Below are 18,692 nucleotides of genomic sequence, written 5' to 3'. Positions count from 1 at the left end.
GACATAACCAAGTCCCAGACGTGCATACAGGGGCACTAGATGCTTTCAGTGAACCAAGGATTTTCAGATAGCACAGCATTTAAGATAGTCTTTGTCAACTGCCTTTAGGTATCCCAGTCCTTCTTTGAAGACGTGTTTGATCAGTTAACTGTAGCTCCAGCTACAAGAGTAGCTGAGGCAAGTAGGCAGATGTAGGACTTTAAGCCACTACCAATATGTTATTCACCTACAAAACGCTCTTTCCAGTAATTCACTCAAGTACAACAGTAACTGATCAGACAAAAAAACACATAACCCAAACAGTTTGAAACTATTACATTTCTAAACAACATCAAACGTGGCTTTCCACAAAGCAGGACAAACTCAGAAACACAATTTTTCAGCTACATTCCCACCTCCTGATTTAAGAGAAATGTGGTGACCATTCTTAAGTGTGCAGCTGTCTACTTGCCCTTAATAAAAGAAAAACCACTTTATGCCAGCTTTCAGGGAAACAACAAGAGTTAATGTTTGGGGATTTTTTTTAGAAAACGAATAGAAAAAACCCTCACTCATACCAGTTTGGGAATTCCAGAATTACCTACACAAAAAAACATTGATTATAATATTCTTACACAACAAGCATCTATTTAGTATTAGATATTAGGCCAACTACCTCTTTTAGGCATTCTGCATTCTATTTAAAAGCAATTTTTAATCACTTTGGGAATTTGCTGATATGTCTTCAGCAGTTCTATTTCTTTCTCAACAGCTACAAGTGTTGACTGCTCCTCATCAAAGAAGGGTATGGACTGCAGCCTCCTACAGAGAGACTACTAGCTGGTTATTCCAGTTGCCTAACAAAGATGAGCTGTTCAGAAAGATCAGGTTGCCTAATAAAGACGAGTTCTTTAAAAAGATCATGAAGCATGACAAGTACTATCAGTACTGTGCTATTTTATGCAACACACAGTCTGTAAAGCTTTCGACATCCTGAGTAATACTGTCAGTAGACACCATCAGATCTGTCTTGTTCTCAAGCATAGTGATAAAAAGGAGGTTTTGAGGCGAAGAGTAACAAACCCACAATGGCTTCCTGGCCTGAGGGTTTTGATTTAGCAAGCTAATGATTGCTTATAAGCTGTGCCCCTTGTTTGGAAAACAAGGTCAGGAATGATTTCAAAATATTACTTTCTGCTAACAAAATTAGGCAATATCTGTTTCTGTCTACCATATTCTAGCACAAGTAAGAAGTATTAGCACAACCTTAAGACTCTATTGCTGCAGAACCCTTATTCCTGGATCACTATATGACAAGGAATATGACTATAATTTGGTCAATGTATGACTATACATTTTCTGCTTTTGCAGCAACAGCCAACTTTATTCCAGCCTGCATTACACACTTTTTAATTGGCTCCTTACACCAAATGCAGTTTACCACCTAACTGGTTTAAAAGTTTCTGAACCAGACTGGTTTTGAAGACCTACTGGAATCTCCTACTAAGTAGCCTTTACCACTCAAAGCAGCATTCAGAGTCTCTACAGCTGTACCTGAAATGGATCTTTCTTTTATTGCCTTCAAAATTTGACTCATTAAATAGTTCTTTAAGGGGAAAAAAAAACCCCTCAAGGTCATTTTTAAACTCCTCTGCTTCTCAACCATGTAATTCCCTCTCCAGACTACAATATTTTTCAAACATTGCTAAGAATTTTTTTCTAAGTTTTTCAGTAAGTAGAATAATTTCTCCATCTTCTAACCACAACATAAAATAACGCATGATGGCTCCTTTAGCTTTGAAATACCTTACTTTTATAAGGCAAATAGACTTGCAGTCAATAGCAAGTAGAGACAGATGCTTCATTTTTTAAGAAATCTGAGAGCAAACTGGCTCATCATCTCTAGCTCACCATCCTCATTTCAAACACAGATGGAGTAGCTGATTACATTAACTTCTATTTAAGCTATGATACAAGCAAACTGTTTCAGATACACAGCTAATGAGTTTAAATATCAGATGTTACATTGGCTGGCAGAGCAGTAGGAGGAATAAGCTCCTTGGATTCTCAGCTGCTTATCAAGGTCCAGAGGGGCATGCCAGCCAAAACTGCATTCGTGCAGTCCATAACATACGAAGAAGTTACTTTTACACATCATTCCACGTACAGAAATCTAACTGTTCAAACCTCTTCAGATGGAATTAATGAAGCCCAGCAATTTTCAGATCACATGGAAACTTCAAATAGTCCAGAACAAAAGCTATATATGGTTTGGGGGATGAGTTACATCAGCACTAGGATTTAATTTTATCTGCATCAATTATTTTTATTCTGGATGTAATCTGACATACTGATTTTAATCTAAAACTCTAAAAGGTTCAGATCCATGTTACTGAAAACAGTTTTGCTTTATTGTAAGCTATCGGGAATCACCTAAATTATTTGCAAAAGCACAAATCTACATCTTTTAATCTCTATTTTAGTTTTAGAGGTAATCTTTACTTCACAGTGTGTGCTACTCATCTCCACAGGTTTTAGATGGGGAATAAATATTTTGTTCATGTACCACTACTGTATGTATATATAGCTCTTAGAATGACACCTTCTTCATAGTGGGCAAAACATCAGGAACAATCAAACAAGAATGCTCAAAGAAATCATAAGGAAAGTCTGAAGCAGGAAGCAGAGGACTTACTACAAAAGGTTGCCTGGAAATTAGTACACTAGACATTTAACATTCCTATAGAAATTGCAAGAGACGTTATGATTTGCTTATTGTGGAAAAGGCAAAATTAATTCTTTGGGAAAAAATTTCTGACTCCAATTTTGTTTAATTGTTTCCATGAGAGAAGACAGGAAGTCTGCCAAGCAGCAACATGTTCAAATGTTTTATTTTGGGTGTCAATACTAAAAGAAGTGATTATATGAAAATGTTTTTTGTAAGCTAAGTAAATTAAGTCTTTCATAGAATGGTAGGGGTTGGAAGGGACCTTTAGAGATCATTTGTTCCAATGCCCTTGCAGAAGATCAGGTTGCATAGGAACATGCCCAGGTGGGTTTTGAAAACATCCAGAGGAGACTCCACACCCCCTCTGGGCAGCCTGTGCCAGGGCTCCCTCATCCTCACAGGAAAATAGGTTTTTCTTATGTTTAAATGGAACTTTTTGTGTTCCAGCTTCATCCCATTACCCCTTGTCCTGTCACTATATACCATGGAAAAAAGTGATGCCCCAACATCCTGATATCAACTATTTAAATATTTGTAAATATTAATGAGATCCTACCCTCAGTCTCCTCTTTTCCAGACAAAATAGTCCCAGTTCCTGCAGCCTTTCCTCATACGGAAGATGTTCCATTCCCCTAATTATCTTGGTGGTTTGTGCTGGACTCTCCAGAAGTTCTCTGTCCCTCTTGAGCTGTGGAGCCCAGAACTGGACACAGGACTCCAGATGAGGCCTCACCAGGGCAGAGTAGAGCAGGAGGAGAAACTCCCTCATCCTGTTGGACACTATTCTTGATGCATCCCAGGATGCCATTGGCCTTCTTGGCCACGAGGGCACATTGCTGGCTCATGGTTAGTTTATTATCAACCAGGACTCCCAGGTCTCTCTCTGCAGAGCTGCTCTTCAGCAGTTTGACCCCCAGCCTGTACTGGTGCATGGGGTTGTTCCTCGCAAGGTGCAGGACTCTGCACTTGTCCTTGTTGAACCTCATGAGGTTCCTCTTTGCCCAATTCCCAAGCCAGTCGAGAGTGACAGTACACATTATTACAGGTCTTAGGTTTTGTCTTCATGGGTGATCTGCACCATTACATGCTGGAGGCCAACTGAGTGGAATGCAGCTAAAAGAGAAGGACCTGGTGGACAATCACCAGATCATTACCCAATAATGCAACAGAGCTGCAGTCAACAGCCTCCTGGGCTGCATTAAGAAAAGCATTTCCAAAAGGTCAAGAGAGGTGGATCTTCCCCTCTGCTTTCTACTCAGCACTGGTGAGGCCACATTGGATGTGCTGGGTCCAGTTCTGGGATCCTCAGTAGAAGAGACATGGACACACTAGAGCAAGTCAGGCTAAGTGCCCGTAAGATGATTAACGGACTAAAGCATCCCTCAGATGAGCAGAAGCTGAGAGCTGTGACCCTTCAGCCTGGAGAAAATGCAGGGTGATCTTACTGATGTGTATAAATTCCAGTAATGGGACTTTGTCCCAGCGACAGGACAAAAGGCAACTGTCACAGAATAAGGCATATGAAATCCATCTAAAGACAAGGGGGAAAATTGTGTATTTATTGTTTAGCTGCTAGAGTGGTCGAACACCGGAAGAGGCTGCAGAATCTCTATCTGTGGGGACACTCAGAACCCAATCAAAGCTCTGAGGAGTCTGCTCTAGCTGACCCAGCTTGAGCTGGAGAGTAGACTACATGATCTTAAAGAGATTTCTTCCAACCTCAGTAGTTGCATGATTCTGTGAAAGTTATTTATTAAATCAAAACATTCTGGATTTATTTGGGCTATCACTACACTGTTATAACTTCAATTTAAACCAAAAGTAAGACTACCAGAAGACACTTGTTCCACACCAATTGATACTAACTGGATTAGCTAAAATGGCAAGTACAATAGGATGCAGCCTTGCAATCATCATTTCTAAGGAACAATTACTTTCAAATCCAGAGTAGAGAAGAATGAGGGAGAAACTGAAAGAACTAAGGGGGAAAAAAAAGAAAGAAAGAAAAAGATCTATATAAAGGTATTACAGCAATATCCAAATAACAATACTGGCTCCTAAAGCCCACCTAAATTCAGACGAAAACCAGCTAACTACAGAGGTACCTACATGCACCTGGCACCTCACCACTTGACCTCAAAATTCCCAAAGCAGGCTCTATTCTGCTCACCCAATGCACCCAGCTGGCACATGCCATGTTCCTTGCCATCTACACCAGAAGGCAAGCACAGCTGCCTTATTGTCAAAGTATCAGACACTAAAAATTTTTGTTTTTTCCAAGTGAGATGTCAGCAGTGCTTATTCAGGTTGTGGGAGTTCCAGCCCACATATCTCAAGGAAATGTTCACCTCCTGGTTACTTTTCATGTAAAGACACTCTTTACCTCCCCCACTTACAGCCTCTTACTCTACAGAAAAAGGATCATAGAATTACAGGTCCAGAACAGAATGGAAGATGACTCAAACATAATATTCAAATTAGGGCACTCGGAAAGGGGCTGTTAATCGACAGCCGGCTGAATATGAACTGGCAGTGTGCCCAGGTGATGAAGGTATATGAGAAATAGTGTGACCAGCAGAGCCAAAGAAGTGATTGTCCCTCTGTACTCAGTGCTGGATAGGCCACACCTTGAATACTATGTTCAGTTTTGGGTCCCTCACTACAAGAGGAATGAGGTGCTGGAGCACGTTCAGAGACGAGCAACGAAGCTGATGAAAGGTCTTGAGAAAAAGTCTTATAAGGAGCAATCAAGGGAGCTGGGAATGTTTAGCGTGGAGAAGAGACGGCTGAGAAGAGATGTGATCATTCCCTACAACAACCTGAAGGGGAGCTGTAGTGAGGTAGGGGTCGATCTCTTCTCGCTAGTAACAAATGATAGGACACAAGGAAATGGGCTCAAGTTGTGCCAGGGGACATTTAGATTGGATGTTAGGAACAACTTTTTTATCAAGAGGGTTATTAAGCATTGGAACAGGCTCCCCAGGGAGGTAGTGGAGTCACCATCCCTAGAGATACTCAGGAGAGGCATAGATGAGTTGTTGAGGGTTATAGGTCAGTTTAGCGATGGGCCTGGCTGTGTTAGGTTAGTGGTTTGACTCTACAATCTTAAAGGTCTTTTCCAACCATAATGATTGTACGATTCTGTGACACTGACAAGATTATTCAGAATTCTGGTCCCTGCTCCTGAAATTAGTGAATAAATACATACAGTGAGCAAGCATTACAGGACAATCTTTTACAGGTCTTGAGATACACTTTTTCTTAGACTTCAGATTTAATAGCGCTTCCTGTAGGGACATAACAATCTATCCCCTGACAATGAATGCACCTGTTTCTCTTTTTTAAAAGGCAGAACTGTCCATTTCTCTAAATATTTCAGGAACTGATATAGACTTTAAATTTCCTAAAACTAGATCATACCTGCCAGACTTTTTGGAGTACAAGTAATGTTTAACAGTTGTTGCTTTTCTGGCTTGAAAGTGATAGCAATGTTTTGCATATCTTCAAAACCTCTACTAACATAATCTGAAAACACCAAACAGGTTTTTCTTTAATAATTAGCGAACAGTAGTAAATATTCCACATGAGAACAATCCTCTACTGCCAGTGTTTCCTAGATAAAGATTTATAGGTCAATGATCTCTAAAAAGCCTTTAATGAGTGAATGAATGAAAAGTACTAAGTCTTTTTTAAAAAATAATTTATTTACAGATAAAAAGTTTCTCAGTTTGTTTGCATTACATGGTATTTTTAGTTTTACTTAGCTGCATAGTCAGTGCTAAGAAAAACTAACAAAGCTATTTGAAGAGTAAGAATTTTCCAACCTTATATTGCAGTACCTCAATTTAAATACACCCAGAGTCAGCTTTCTCAAAAAGACAGCTTTTACTTTGACCAATTCAAATCATAGTGTTACATAAGACAAACTCAAGTTGTGCATTTTTCTTCAAGAGTGGGGTTGATGCAACTGATTCAGGTTAGATTCCGTTCAGAGAAAACTACATTTTAAATTTAAACCAATGGTTATTTTCTGCACACCATGAAGTAGTTTCCATCAAAACAGAACTCAACCATGCATCTGTATCAGCATCAGCAAGCCTATTGGCTGTATCAGAACTTGGATCTTCCACATTTCATAATGATTGGTCATTGCAGCAGGTATTTTAGCAAAAGAGGCTTTTATCACTCACAAATTCATGTTCAAATTTAAAACTCCAGACTCCTACAGTGTAAGTTACCACTCTCCAAGTATTCTTTGCTCTGATATCCATTTTCTTCTGCGTTGTCTTCACTTTCCTGTCCTCTCTCCATCCTGCTTTTCTCCTAGAAGACTGTCTCTTCGTCAGTATATTGCTTTGAAGCTACCCCATGAGAACAGAAAAATTTCCTAATCTCAGTTCTGATTTTTCAGACACCTGAAAAACAGAAGTCTTATTGAGATACTTTGTGTCTGGTGCAGAGTTTTGAAAAGGAATTATCTGCTTTCCTCCCAGCCTTTTAGCATACAGACAGTGAGTTTCCAGCAGTGATTATTCAGAGATTTACTGTTTTTCTTCCAAATACATGTGAAGCTGTAACATGACATTGGCAGAATATATTAAGGGACAGAGGATATTTCCTAGAAAACTTGTTCCCAAGTATCATTGGTACAAAAACATCATAGAAAGGTGATGAATTTCTCAGAGGCTCACAGCAATGCATACATTCATGCTAGAGAGACTTGTCCAGCCTCCTTAGATTGGCACAATAAGAATTTTACTGCACCAAATAATGTAGTATTCTAAAATACATTTACCTGCATCTTCTGTCTCCAAATTCCTCACTGGTTGTGCAAAAAAAACCAGCCAAACCCAACAACAGGAAAATAGCCTACTCAATACACTTACTAATGTGTTATAAAAAGCATACTATACATAACTAGTATTGCCCTGGGATGGCATGGAAAACTGCAGGCAGACTTTTCTGCTTCAAGCTGCTATATGTGCACAAGGAACTCCCTGGGATCTTTCCATGTAGTTTGCATTGGGAACAGGTATCACATACTGCAGGGATGTGTTCACTTCCATTCACTTGGTGCTCACATGCACCAAGAGCAGTAAGGAAGGCACTGCAATTCACTCTTAATTATACCATGTAAATGTACCAGTGTCTGTTTCATTAAGTTTAGTCCAGACAAACAAATCGTTTGCTCAAAATTATATCATTGTGTGACCATACTTAAAGGCTAAAGCTTTACTCTCCCATATTTTACTACTTTTCATGATTTTGACTCATTTCCTTGTTCCCCTTCCCATACAATATTGTTGTTCAAAACTCTGTGTAGCATCAAAAAAAAGAGATTCAGCCAATTAGAGATGTGTACCGACATTCCCATGCTGGGGAGGTGGGAGGGAAGAAAAAAAGGCACAAAAGCACCAATGTGCAATAAACAAACAGACTATATAGATACCACAGACCTATTCCTTAACGTAAGGGAACCACTTTTGAGAAAAGACCATATGAGGCCTCTTTGTAAGAAGCAGGTAACAGCACCTCACATTAATGTGTCAAGCACTGACACCAACAATGATACCTTCTTTTTACCAATACACGAGGTTTTCATCTGTCATAGCAATACATCTATTCAGTAGCTAGTACCATGACTAACTATGAGTAAAAAGCTTTACCCTCCCATAAAGTGCAGGCTTTTTCATTAGCCAATAAAGTTTTTTCTGCACTCAAATAAGGGCCAGGAAATAAAATGCACAGTACATTCCTCATTGATGATGCTGACATACCAACTCCAAAACTAAAAATGAAATTAGAATTTGCTCTTACTGGTAAAATATAAAAGCCAAGAGGTAATATTTGCAGAAGCACTTAACAGTCACACCTTGGCTTCAGAAAATTCTGATCTACTCAAATGATACTCTTCCCTAGTAACGTCACATCTGGAGCACTATGTCTAGTTCAGGGCTTCCCAGTTCAAGAGTGACAGAACTTTTGGAGACAGTCCAGTAGAGGGCTACAAAGACAATTAGGTGACTAGAATATCTCTCTTACAAGGAAAGGCTATGAGATCTGAGACTATTTAGTCTGGAGAATACTGAGGGGGGAACTTATCAGTGTTTATAAATACCTAAAAGGCAGTGTCACAAGGGAGGGATGTGTCTTTTTTTCTGCAGTGTCCAGTGATAGGACAAGAGGTAATGGGCACAAACTAGAACTCCAGAAGTGTCACTTGAACATGAGGAGAACTTCTTTCCTGTGAGGGAGCCCTGCCACAGGCTGCCCAGGGAGGTTGTGGAGTCTCCTGCTCTGGAGGTTTTCAAAACCCCTCTGGCCGTGTTCCTGTGCAACTCGATCAAGGTGAATCTGGTTTAGCAGGGGGTTGGACTAGCTCTAGAAGTTCCTGCCAACCTCTTCTATTCTTTAATACTCCTAAATCCAGTTCCTACCTAAATCTTTCTTACTGGAGTTCCATGATGCTTCAATGAAGCCAGCTGACCATGCTGGGAATGTTCCTATGTGACCTGATCTAAGCGGACCCGCTCCTGCAGAGGGGTTGGACTAGATGATCTCTAAATGTCCCTTCCAACCCCTACCATTCTATGATTCTATGATTCATGATATTTGTTTTCATTTCACATTTAATTTGTTTTCACTTTCCAGCAAGGTTGCTAGTCCTATCATTCAATATTACAGCGGCCCCACTCATTCCTGGCAAGAATAAGGACAGCATTCTAAACTACTTCCCCTGTATTAATTAGATAGAACAACGTATTTTACTGCAGCATTAGGAGATGCTCCGGAGGTGCTAACAATTCATACAGGAGAGCACAGCATCAGAGCAGCAAGTCACTGCTCACCTTTGCATCACACTGACAAGTGCTCCAGGCAGACAGTTGTTGTAGTCAGAACTAAGAGACTATATGCGTACACCACTTTTGTTAACATGCTTTTGGTCCCATCTTACCTAAGCAATAGAGCACAGTGAAATACCTAGGATAGCATGTTCAGGCTTGAGGCTGTGGCCTGTCAACACAGCACATTGTCATAAAAAAAAAGATAAAATACTATCCCAAGAGGTATACTGGCAGCATTTGCCTGGGCATAGTGTCACATTGGCACAACTATCTTGCTTTCAGGACTGTCCCTAGACTGCTCCATACAGCCCTTTGCAGCTCATAGATACACCTATCAGTATCCCTGAAAGCTGTATCTTAAGTTTGCAGTGCCTTGTTTCCCTTCTGCTTGCTCTTGACACTGAGTTTTTCAAGTCAACAGCATGACGTAATCCTGCAGTGAAAAGATACAAATATTTTTGTTATTGAAACAAAATTAAATATCTGTAACTTGGACAAGACATCTAGAAGTTTTACAAGTACTAATGAGTAGTAAGACACAGCAATTTCTTTGTTTGTTCTTCATTTACCCAATTTGGTCTTTGTTTATTGGCCCTGAAATATCCATATCCCAAAAGGAAAAGGTCAGTCTGTTCAGAAAATACTGCCTGATAAGTGGGGAGAATGACAGACCAGATCAATCCTATATTCTCAATACTAAAGACTTCATTTCTCAGAAAGTCACCTTTCCTTGCACTTATTTTCATGAACAGTGCTTTAGGAGCCTCTAAGTGAATAAAGCATTAATGTAAATGGAACAAACACAATTAAATTTATGAAATGAATTTCCCAGCCTAGCTGCAATGTCAGCTGACAGTTTCAAATGAAAATAAATAGACTTCATACCACAATATATTAAAAATTTAGAACAGTCCTCCTCACTCCAGTTGGCTTTTAAGACAGAAAGATGTGGGAGGAGCTTTAAAAAAAAAGCTTTCTTGCCTCTGCATCAAACATCAGCATTTATGCCTGCCTGAGCAACAATGAACTCAACATTTTCAAAAAGAAAGACCAGTTTTAAAGTCTACTTTAGTTAATGCTGAAGTAATGGAGAAAATAGTATTAAATATTAATTCCATTCAAAAGCAGAATTGACCTGAGGAGACGTAACTAGCCACATAAATCCACATTACCACTATATAGCAGACATCTCAAGACTATTCATACTCCATAGATTGTTAGTTCTGTGTATTCATGAGCTAATGTTACAATACATTAGAAAGGACTCACAAATGAAAAATAGCTTAGCTGTTTTAAAAGCTGTGTATTTCACTAAAATATCTCTCCTATGTTGCTAATAAAGCAATAGCGATGTTGTTAATTGAATTTTCATACTTGGGCAATAAGGCAAATCTAAAACTTGAGCATGTTTCTGTTTTTTAAGCATGCACATTGTACCTACGGAAGTTTTCACTGATTACTCAGAGTTGTTTTGAGACAATGGTATTTTATTTCAAAATTATGTGGGGAAAGTACAAATATTTACATGAAGACTAGGAGTTCATCTTCAACTTGTGCAAAGTGTTGTGTAAACGCAACCGAGACATTTTATCTTCCAAAAGACATACAGAAAGTACATAGAATACTGCACTGAGTGTAAGAAATCTGCTAATGAATATGAAAACTGTCAGTAAAAAAAAAAAAAAGCTAGAAACCACAAATGAAGAATGAAAACAAAATTAATGTGATTTGCCCACTGGCAGTTAACAGCGATACTCCACTGTAAGACTTAATCCGTTTTATTGCCATTGTGTTGCCATAAGAGAACTTGGCAGTATAAATAGATCAAGATAACTTTCAAATGAAAGGAATATATTTCACACTCTGCACCATAGCACCTAGTAGATATACACAGAAATTAAGTGCACCAAGAAACAGCCCCTCACCCAGACTTCTATTTCTTATGTAACTTTTAGATATAGATATTACAACAGACAGCATTCCCAAAACATTTCACTTCTTCAGTCAAATCAAGCATGTATCAAATATAACAAAGCAAAAGGAAGATACTGAAGTGCTACAAAAGTATCAACAAACAACATTTTGGACTATAAAGTCATCATGAATTAAGTAGCTAATTAAGAAAATCACTGTTAGTCAGTTGAATTACACCTAAAGACTTACAGCATCTTCATTTGCATGGCCAAGAATGGCCAACAGAAAAAACAATGATATAAAAAAGTCTTGATAGACATCAATGGTAACATTACAACCCCTCCCCCATAAAAATAGTGTTTAAATCACTAATTCTGAACCTTTGTATCTTCTAACTAAAACCAAACAGGCAAAATCAATTTGCGCTTTAGGACTACTAGTACTTAACAACAGTTTAGGAACTCACTAAAATCTTGTTGCAACGGCTGAACTGTGTACCCTTCAGTTCTCTTACAGCTCTTTATTGAATGATACTATTTTTTTCTTGGTCTAGTTATGTCAGAGTGCATACTCTAAAACATCTGCTAGGTTTTATTCCAGAACATTAAATTAAAAAAATTACCAAATTACAGATCTAAAGGGAAGAAGTGTTAACTTTCAAAGTATACATACTTCAAATAAAGCCAGTTTTTCAAGAAAAGTGTAAAGAAAAGAACTTGTACATAGATTTCAACATGTTATTACACAGTTTCAAAGATTTAAGACATTTGAATACTTAGCAATCTACAGTGCTTATTATGGTAGCATACATCTACTTTAATATATACTAATAAGCTTTCCCACTTCACAGATGGGAACTGAGAGGGGAAAAAAATGGTTTGCTCAAATGAAGACTATAACAGGACTGGAAACAGACACCCAATTACACAAGTGCTAGTCTGGCATCCTTATTATTATTAGTTTCTTCTCAGTTTAACCAAAAATGTTTCAGTTTTTGCATTGCTAGAAGAGCTGAGGTGAAACAAAGCCACTTAATTCTTTGGCAGAGGACACACAACTCATTGGACTTAAGCAGAGGTTCCTATCATACCTCTGAGGAAAGAAGGCTAAACCGAAGAACAGTAAGGTTAACAAACACATTAAGTCTCCCTTGAGGTCTAAAACAATTCCCTAATATACACCCAGTTGCCACAGGAAAAAATTAGGGCTTATACATTATAAAAGCCAGAAAGCCGGCTCAACAGCCTCTGGTTCCAGACCAAAGCTCTATTGACGAGACAGGGATTTGTTGACACAATGCCGACCTCTGAATGTTTATAATTACAAGGCCCTAATTTTCTGTAAACAGAGAATCTGCACCAGGAGGCATTTGTAACAGTCTCTCCTTGAAGTCTCCATGTTTCTTGACATGAGCATCACCACACCTTGTTCTCTAACTCCCTTTAAGACAGATGTAGGAGTTTTGCCTGTCTGCAAACAGGTACTGCTCTGGGATTGCAATAATGCAGCTGCATTGGAAATGGCCTGCTTGCTACTGACCCCACTGGATGAGCAGATGGGTCTGGGCCCAGGCCATCAGATACAAAGCAAAAATCACATCTGGTGGCTGAGATACACACACAAGGTTTCATGAAACTGGGTGAGCCATCAATCTCAAAGTGGGCAGCGAGGAAGAAAAAATGGGCAACTCCTCTGACTTTTCCCACCTACTACCACTTTCTCAGGCAACCCTCTCCTCACCGGTGTTTTGCAACAGTCTAGGACTCATCCTAGGCCTTGATGAGCCTCTTCAGCTCAGTAACCCAACAAAAAGCTCACCCAGCAAAAGAATAGGTTTTGTTGGTTTTCTGAGCCGAGCTGATTTACCAAGCAATCAGACAAGCACTGAACCAGCAAAAGAGAAATTATAGTAGCAGGAGTAACACAGACTCTTTCAGCAGCAAAGAGTTGGCGGAGCCCATCGTGCAGAACCTGATGTATAAGGCTCCAAAACAAAGAATCAATTCAGGAAAAGTAGTCACTATAGCACGTGTTTTTCCTTCTTTGCTTAAGGAGAAAGCCTGCCTTCAGATTACAAACCAGCACGTTAAGTGGAACCTGCACCATATAACTCAACAGCTGCAAGAGGGAGCCTCGATTTTGAAACTGAGATCAGATTAAGGAGTGGTTGAGAAATGTTATGCTTCTTCAGAGACGAAATGAAGACATGCTCAAATCTATCCAATATCAGAAAAACTATGTTTTACATGAACTTAGCTCAGATGTGATTTTGGAGCGGAATTTCTCTTTTTTTCCATTTGAGAAGAAACCCTCCAGGCATCTGCCATTTAAATAATCATCCTCAAAAGGTACATCAATCACCTTTCTTTTCAAATTATGTTATTAGATGTTTTAATAACGACAAAGCTGTAAAAAGCATCAAACACTTAATGGCAAAGTTCTATACAGTACCAATGAGCTGCTCTAGGAAAGGGGGGAAAATTAAGTTTCATTTACACAAAACACCAAAGATGTGAGCCGAGCAAAGCTGGATGGGCTGTCTTCTTTCTTTCTTCTCCTTGAGAGAGAGACACCAAAGTTGACACCATTATGAAATTTTAGGAAAAAATAACTAATTTTTAATTAAAAAAGGATGGTTTCCCTTCCTATTCCCCAGTGCTCTGGCTTTGAAGAATGAAACATTTCCTTTGTTTCAGAAAAATTCCCTTTTTTACCATTAAAAGCAACAGCAAAAAAAGTCAGACATTAAAAAGGTTACAGATGTTTTCAAAGGCAGAGACCATTACTGTGATTGCCATTCACACATTTGATAACTTCCTACCCTATTTGTCATCCAGACAAGCTAGAAATTCACTGTGTTTGTTGACAAACAAAACAACCCTTGTAAACTGCTACCAGAAAGCTTCATTGGAGCACCTGCATTTTTAATTCTCAGTTTGCCTGTCTGGTTTCTCTATGCTCCTTTACACCTAGTACAGTGCCACTGTAACTTTACAAAGCAAACAGCCTTTAAAAGGCTGGACTCAGCCTGCAATCAGTTACTCCTGAAGCATTACAGATAATGTTAAGCTGTGCAGACAAGAACTGAATTACATGCTTAAACTTAAGTTTGTTACGAGCTGTCTGAAACCTGGTCTACAAGAATAAGGGACATTTATGCAATGCACATAAATCTAGTTGAGTACAGGTATCATGGGCAGAAAAAAAGGACAAGAAAATGCAATGCTGACAATAGGATTTCTGCAAACCCTACAGACACGCTCCAAGGAGCCAACTCCAAGATCAGTTTAAAAAAAAGAGATGTTGCGTGCATAAGGTTATATAAGCGAGAAAAAGACGACAATATGCAATTAACCTAATAACTGAGGTAGAGCATCAAAAAATGGAGACAGAGACAGAATGAGAAGTGTCATGCTATGATACGTATCATTTGAAGATGAAGTTTCAATACGTGTCAAGAGTACTGAACAGATTCAAGAAAAAGTTGAACACTTAGAGCTGCGTAAAGGAGTTTTCCTGCTGAATTCCAGCTGGAGTATATCCTGTACAAAAGATAAGGGAGGAGCAGCTTAACGTGACATTTTCCTTTAGAGAAGATAAAAAAAGAATGGGAAAATTAAAAAAAGTCAGTAAATGTGAATGGATTCACCCATCTTAAAGACTTGACAGTTTGTTACATCTAAGTCTCTGTAGTATCCCTGCTCTCACAAGACGTTCACGAAAGCGCTGAAGCCTCCAACACTGCACAGACGCACACGTTGCACTCTTTTGTTCAGCAAGAGGTAATTACACAAGATTGTGGCTGCACTTTAGGCCCACTCACAGGGTAAGTCAAGCCCAGAACATAGGTTCACAACCTTTGTAACGCACTTCCAAATAACTGCCAGAAGCAATAAATGGCGTACTTGAAAACATTAATATCTTGGTAACAGTAAATCAAAACACAGTCAATTTGAACACAGAGAGTGGAAGAACAACACCCAACAAAACAACAACAACAAAAATCACATACAATTTCAAGGGATTAGTAACAATCTGTCAGAACAGACTTTGTGCTGCCTCCAGCGTACTGGTAAGGCACTCTCTTCACTATACGCAGGAAGGCAGCAAAGAGTCTGTAATCCAATAATACGTGCTAGGGAGCATGCTAGCGCACCACAGCCTTAAGTAAGCACGGGTTTGTATGTTTCCTAACATGAAGTCACATCAGTCCCATTCCACAAGCAGCAGGGGGGAGAGGGGTTGGAAATCAAGTCAGCACGAAACTGAGAAGTTCGTCAAAAACTTTTAAGATTTGAGAGTGTCTATTTTCTTTCACACAGTACGTAGCAGTCTTCAGGTTATCTCAGAGCATGAGGAAAGGCACTCCCAAAGCGGAGCATAGCTGGGAGAGGACAACTGTCTCCCACAGTCCTGTCCCTTAGTCAAGAGTCTGGGTGAGCACCCAACTAAATGCCAGAGTAGCAGGTCTGTTATCCCGCCTCCTTGCTTACTTCCCCCACTGAGGGTTTCAGACTTTCAAAGCAGTTCAGCACTAGCAGAGTTTTCCTACCAATCGCATGACACAGGTCCAGCACAACAGCCACTGTGGGTCTTTCCACAGATCAAGATTTAAGTGAGGCACAGAGCAGTCCATCCCACCTTTGTACCAGGCAGTCAAAGATTTCCTCCTGGCAACAATTTCACAAATTAGTTTGTTTGTGCCCCAGTATATTAGTGCACAAGGCTGGCATTTAAGTTCAGCCTGCATATAAGCTGAGCAATTGCCAAGACAGACTGAAAAGGCAGGACACAAGTAGAGAAAAATACTTTCAAGAGAGAGAACATGAAACAGTACAAAGACCTTCAAACGGTGTATGCACCTTTACTACGACCAGTGACCAAGTTTTGACAAACCTGCATTAAGCTACTATAACCCAGAGAAGCTGTTGCGCATCTGGCTTGAAACAACAGTACTGGCGAGAGTAGTAGTAACCATCTAGGGAAAAATACTAACGTGGGGTTGTTTTCAAAGGTACAGACAACTCTACCTTGCTGGTTTTCACAGTTTACAAAGCCTTTTTCATAGTTTCTATTATATCGTGGTTTGAGCCGAGGGAAACCAACAAAGAACAAATCAACTCAACGTATGTGCAAGTCAACACGTGAAGTACTCAACGCCTTCCTTTCATCCTCAAACGTGGCAAGAAAACACCCGTGTGTAATAATTACTGTTAAGTAACACCTCGATACGCAACCTACTTTCAGACAACGTTTTTCCTTTTGCCGTTGAGGGGAAGAAAGAAAAAAAAATAAGGAAGAAAACAAAACAATAACGACAACAAAAAACCCCACACGACCACGGTTTCAGTGTTGGGAGCGCCGAGGGCAGGAGATGAAAGACAGAGGCGGTCGGGCCGCCGGCGCTCTGCCGCACGACCCCGCTCCCCCCGGGAAGCCCTCCCAGCCGCCCCGCTTTTGTTCGGCGGCCGGCAGCGACGGCGAGGTGCGAAGCCCCGCTGCGGTCACAGCTCTCTGGAACACTTCGGGGCCGGGGGGCGACCGGAGCCCGCGGCCCTGGCGACGCCCGGCTGCGGGCTGCTGCTCGGCCCGGCCCGGCCGAGCTCCGCCGCCCGGCGGCAGCAGAGGGCGAGGCGGCCGTCGAGCCGGGAGCCTGTTTTTGTTACACGGGGGGTATTTAAATGTCCTGCTGTCAATCACACAGCACTTCCTACACCGCCGCCTGCTCCCCGGCCCGCACGCCGGCGCCGGTGCTCCCCACATAATGGGGGCGGCAACTCGGAGCCCCGCAGCCCCGGCCCGGCCGAGCCGCTTGAGCCGCGGGCCCCCAACTTGCTCCTTTGTTTAACTGCCCGTGAATCCCCACCGCCACCTCCTCCTGTTCGCAGTCGTGAGGCTGCCGCCGGGCCTTTATTATTCACACGCTCGGCTCGCAAAACACACGCGAGTCGGTGGCGGCCGCTCGGGACCGGGCTGGAAACGTCAAAGTGGCGAGAGGAGCGAGGCGACCTTTCTCCGCTCCCCCCCCCCGCCAAGCCGCGCACCCTAAACAAAACGCACGGCGAGCCAGGAGCCCGAGCCCGAGCCCGGGCCCGGCCGAAGAAGAACGCTGGCACCCTGCGCGATACCCTCTCCGCTCTTCTCCACGAAGAGCTCGTCCTGTCCCGGGAGAGACCCTCCCCCTTCCCTCGGGAACGGGGCGAAGGGGCGCGGGGGAACGACACTTCGCCTCCCCAAAGCTGGCTCAACTTTAGGGTGGCGCCAGCCCCGCCAGCGAAGACGGCGGCCGGGGGGGGCCCGCAGCTGTTGCTCTTTCATAACCGGCCTCCCCCCGCTCGGCCGCTTCGCGTGGCCCGGCCGCCCCCTCGCAAGTGACGACCCATGCGCCTGGGGACAGCAGCCCTCGCCGGCACCGGCCGCTGCCACCGCCGCGGGGGGGAGCCGAAGCGGACAGGAGCCCGCTGCTCTCCCGTCCTGCCGCTGCGTAGCCATTGTCCTCCCAGCCGTTACCGGGGCGGGGGGAGAACACGACACACACGCGGAGGACAGGCTGCCACCGCCTGCGCCCGGTGTCCGGCCGACCCGGCGCTCCCCCGCGCCGCGCCGCGCCACGCCGCCCGACCCCGCGCGGCTCCCGGCGCCCACCTGCCGTGGAACCAGTCCTTGCAGATGTCGCACTCGATCATGAAGCGGCTCACGTCGTAGGGCTCCCGGCACACGCAGTACACAGGGGTCGCGGCGGCCACCGCCGCTCCGGCCATCTTTAAAGAACTCCCTGACTGAGGCGCCCGTCTGCTCCTCCTCCCCCTCCCTCCGCCGCGGCCGGCGGCACCAATAACAACAGCGCGCGTGCCAGCCCCACACGCCGCGCGCGCCCCGCCGCCGGCAGGCACGGGCAGGCGGCGCGGGAGCGAGCGAACAACAGCGCGCGGGGGCGCGCGCACGTGCGTCACCCGGCCCCCGCGGAGGCGGAGGAGGAGGAAGACCGCCCCTTCCCCCGCCCCCTCCTCACCGCACCGCTCCCCGCCGCGCCTGCGCCCCGCGCAACGCCCGCACCGCGCCCCACCCCCGCCCGAGCCCGGTCTCGCCGAGCGGCCGGAACTGAGTGTGCGCGGGGGGAGGAGGGAGGCGAGCTCCCATGGGCCGCGGGCCGGGGCGGGGCGGGGCGGGGCGGGGGGGTGGGCGCACGTGCCGCCTCCCGCCCCTCCCCCCGGGAGGCGGGGTCG

General features: G+C 42.9%; 1 protein-coding gene across 2 annotated transcripts in view; it reads right to left on the bottom strand.

The window, feature by feature from the left end:
• KDM7A (lysine demethylase 7A) overlaps window positions 1–18,380 on the bottom strand; it is a 70,494-nt gene extending 52,114 nt beyond the window's left edge. For both annotated transcript variants that reach the window (XM_062011048.1, XM_062011057.1), the window contains exon 1: window positions 18,112–18,380. In XM_062011048.1, the coding sequence (XP_061867032.1) occupies window positions 18,112–18,227 (116 nt within the window). In that variant the 5' untranslated portion in view covers window positions 18,228–18,380. The remainder of the gene's footprint in view (window positions 1–18,111) is intronic.
• Between the last annotated feature and the right edge of the window lie 312 nt (window positions 18,381–18,692).

The sequence above is a fragment of the Colius striatus genome, chromosome 1 (genome assembly GCF_028858725.1).
Source record: "Colius striatus isolate bColStr4 chromosome 1, bColStr4.1.hap1, whole genome shotgun sequence".
Lineage (NCBI taxonomy): Eukaryota > Metazoa > Chordata > Aves > Coliiformes > Coliidae > Colius > Colius striatus.
This window is presented reverse-complemented; position numbering and strand designations above follow the sequence as displayed.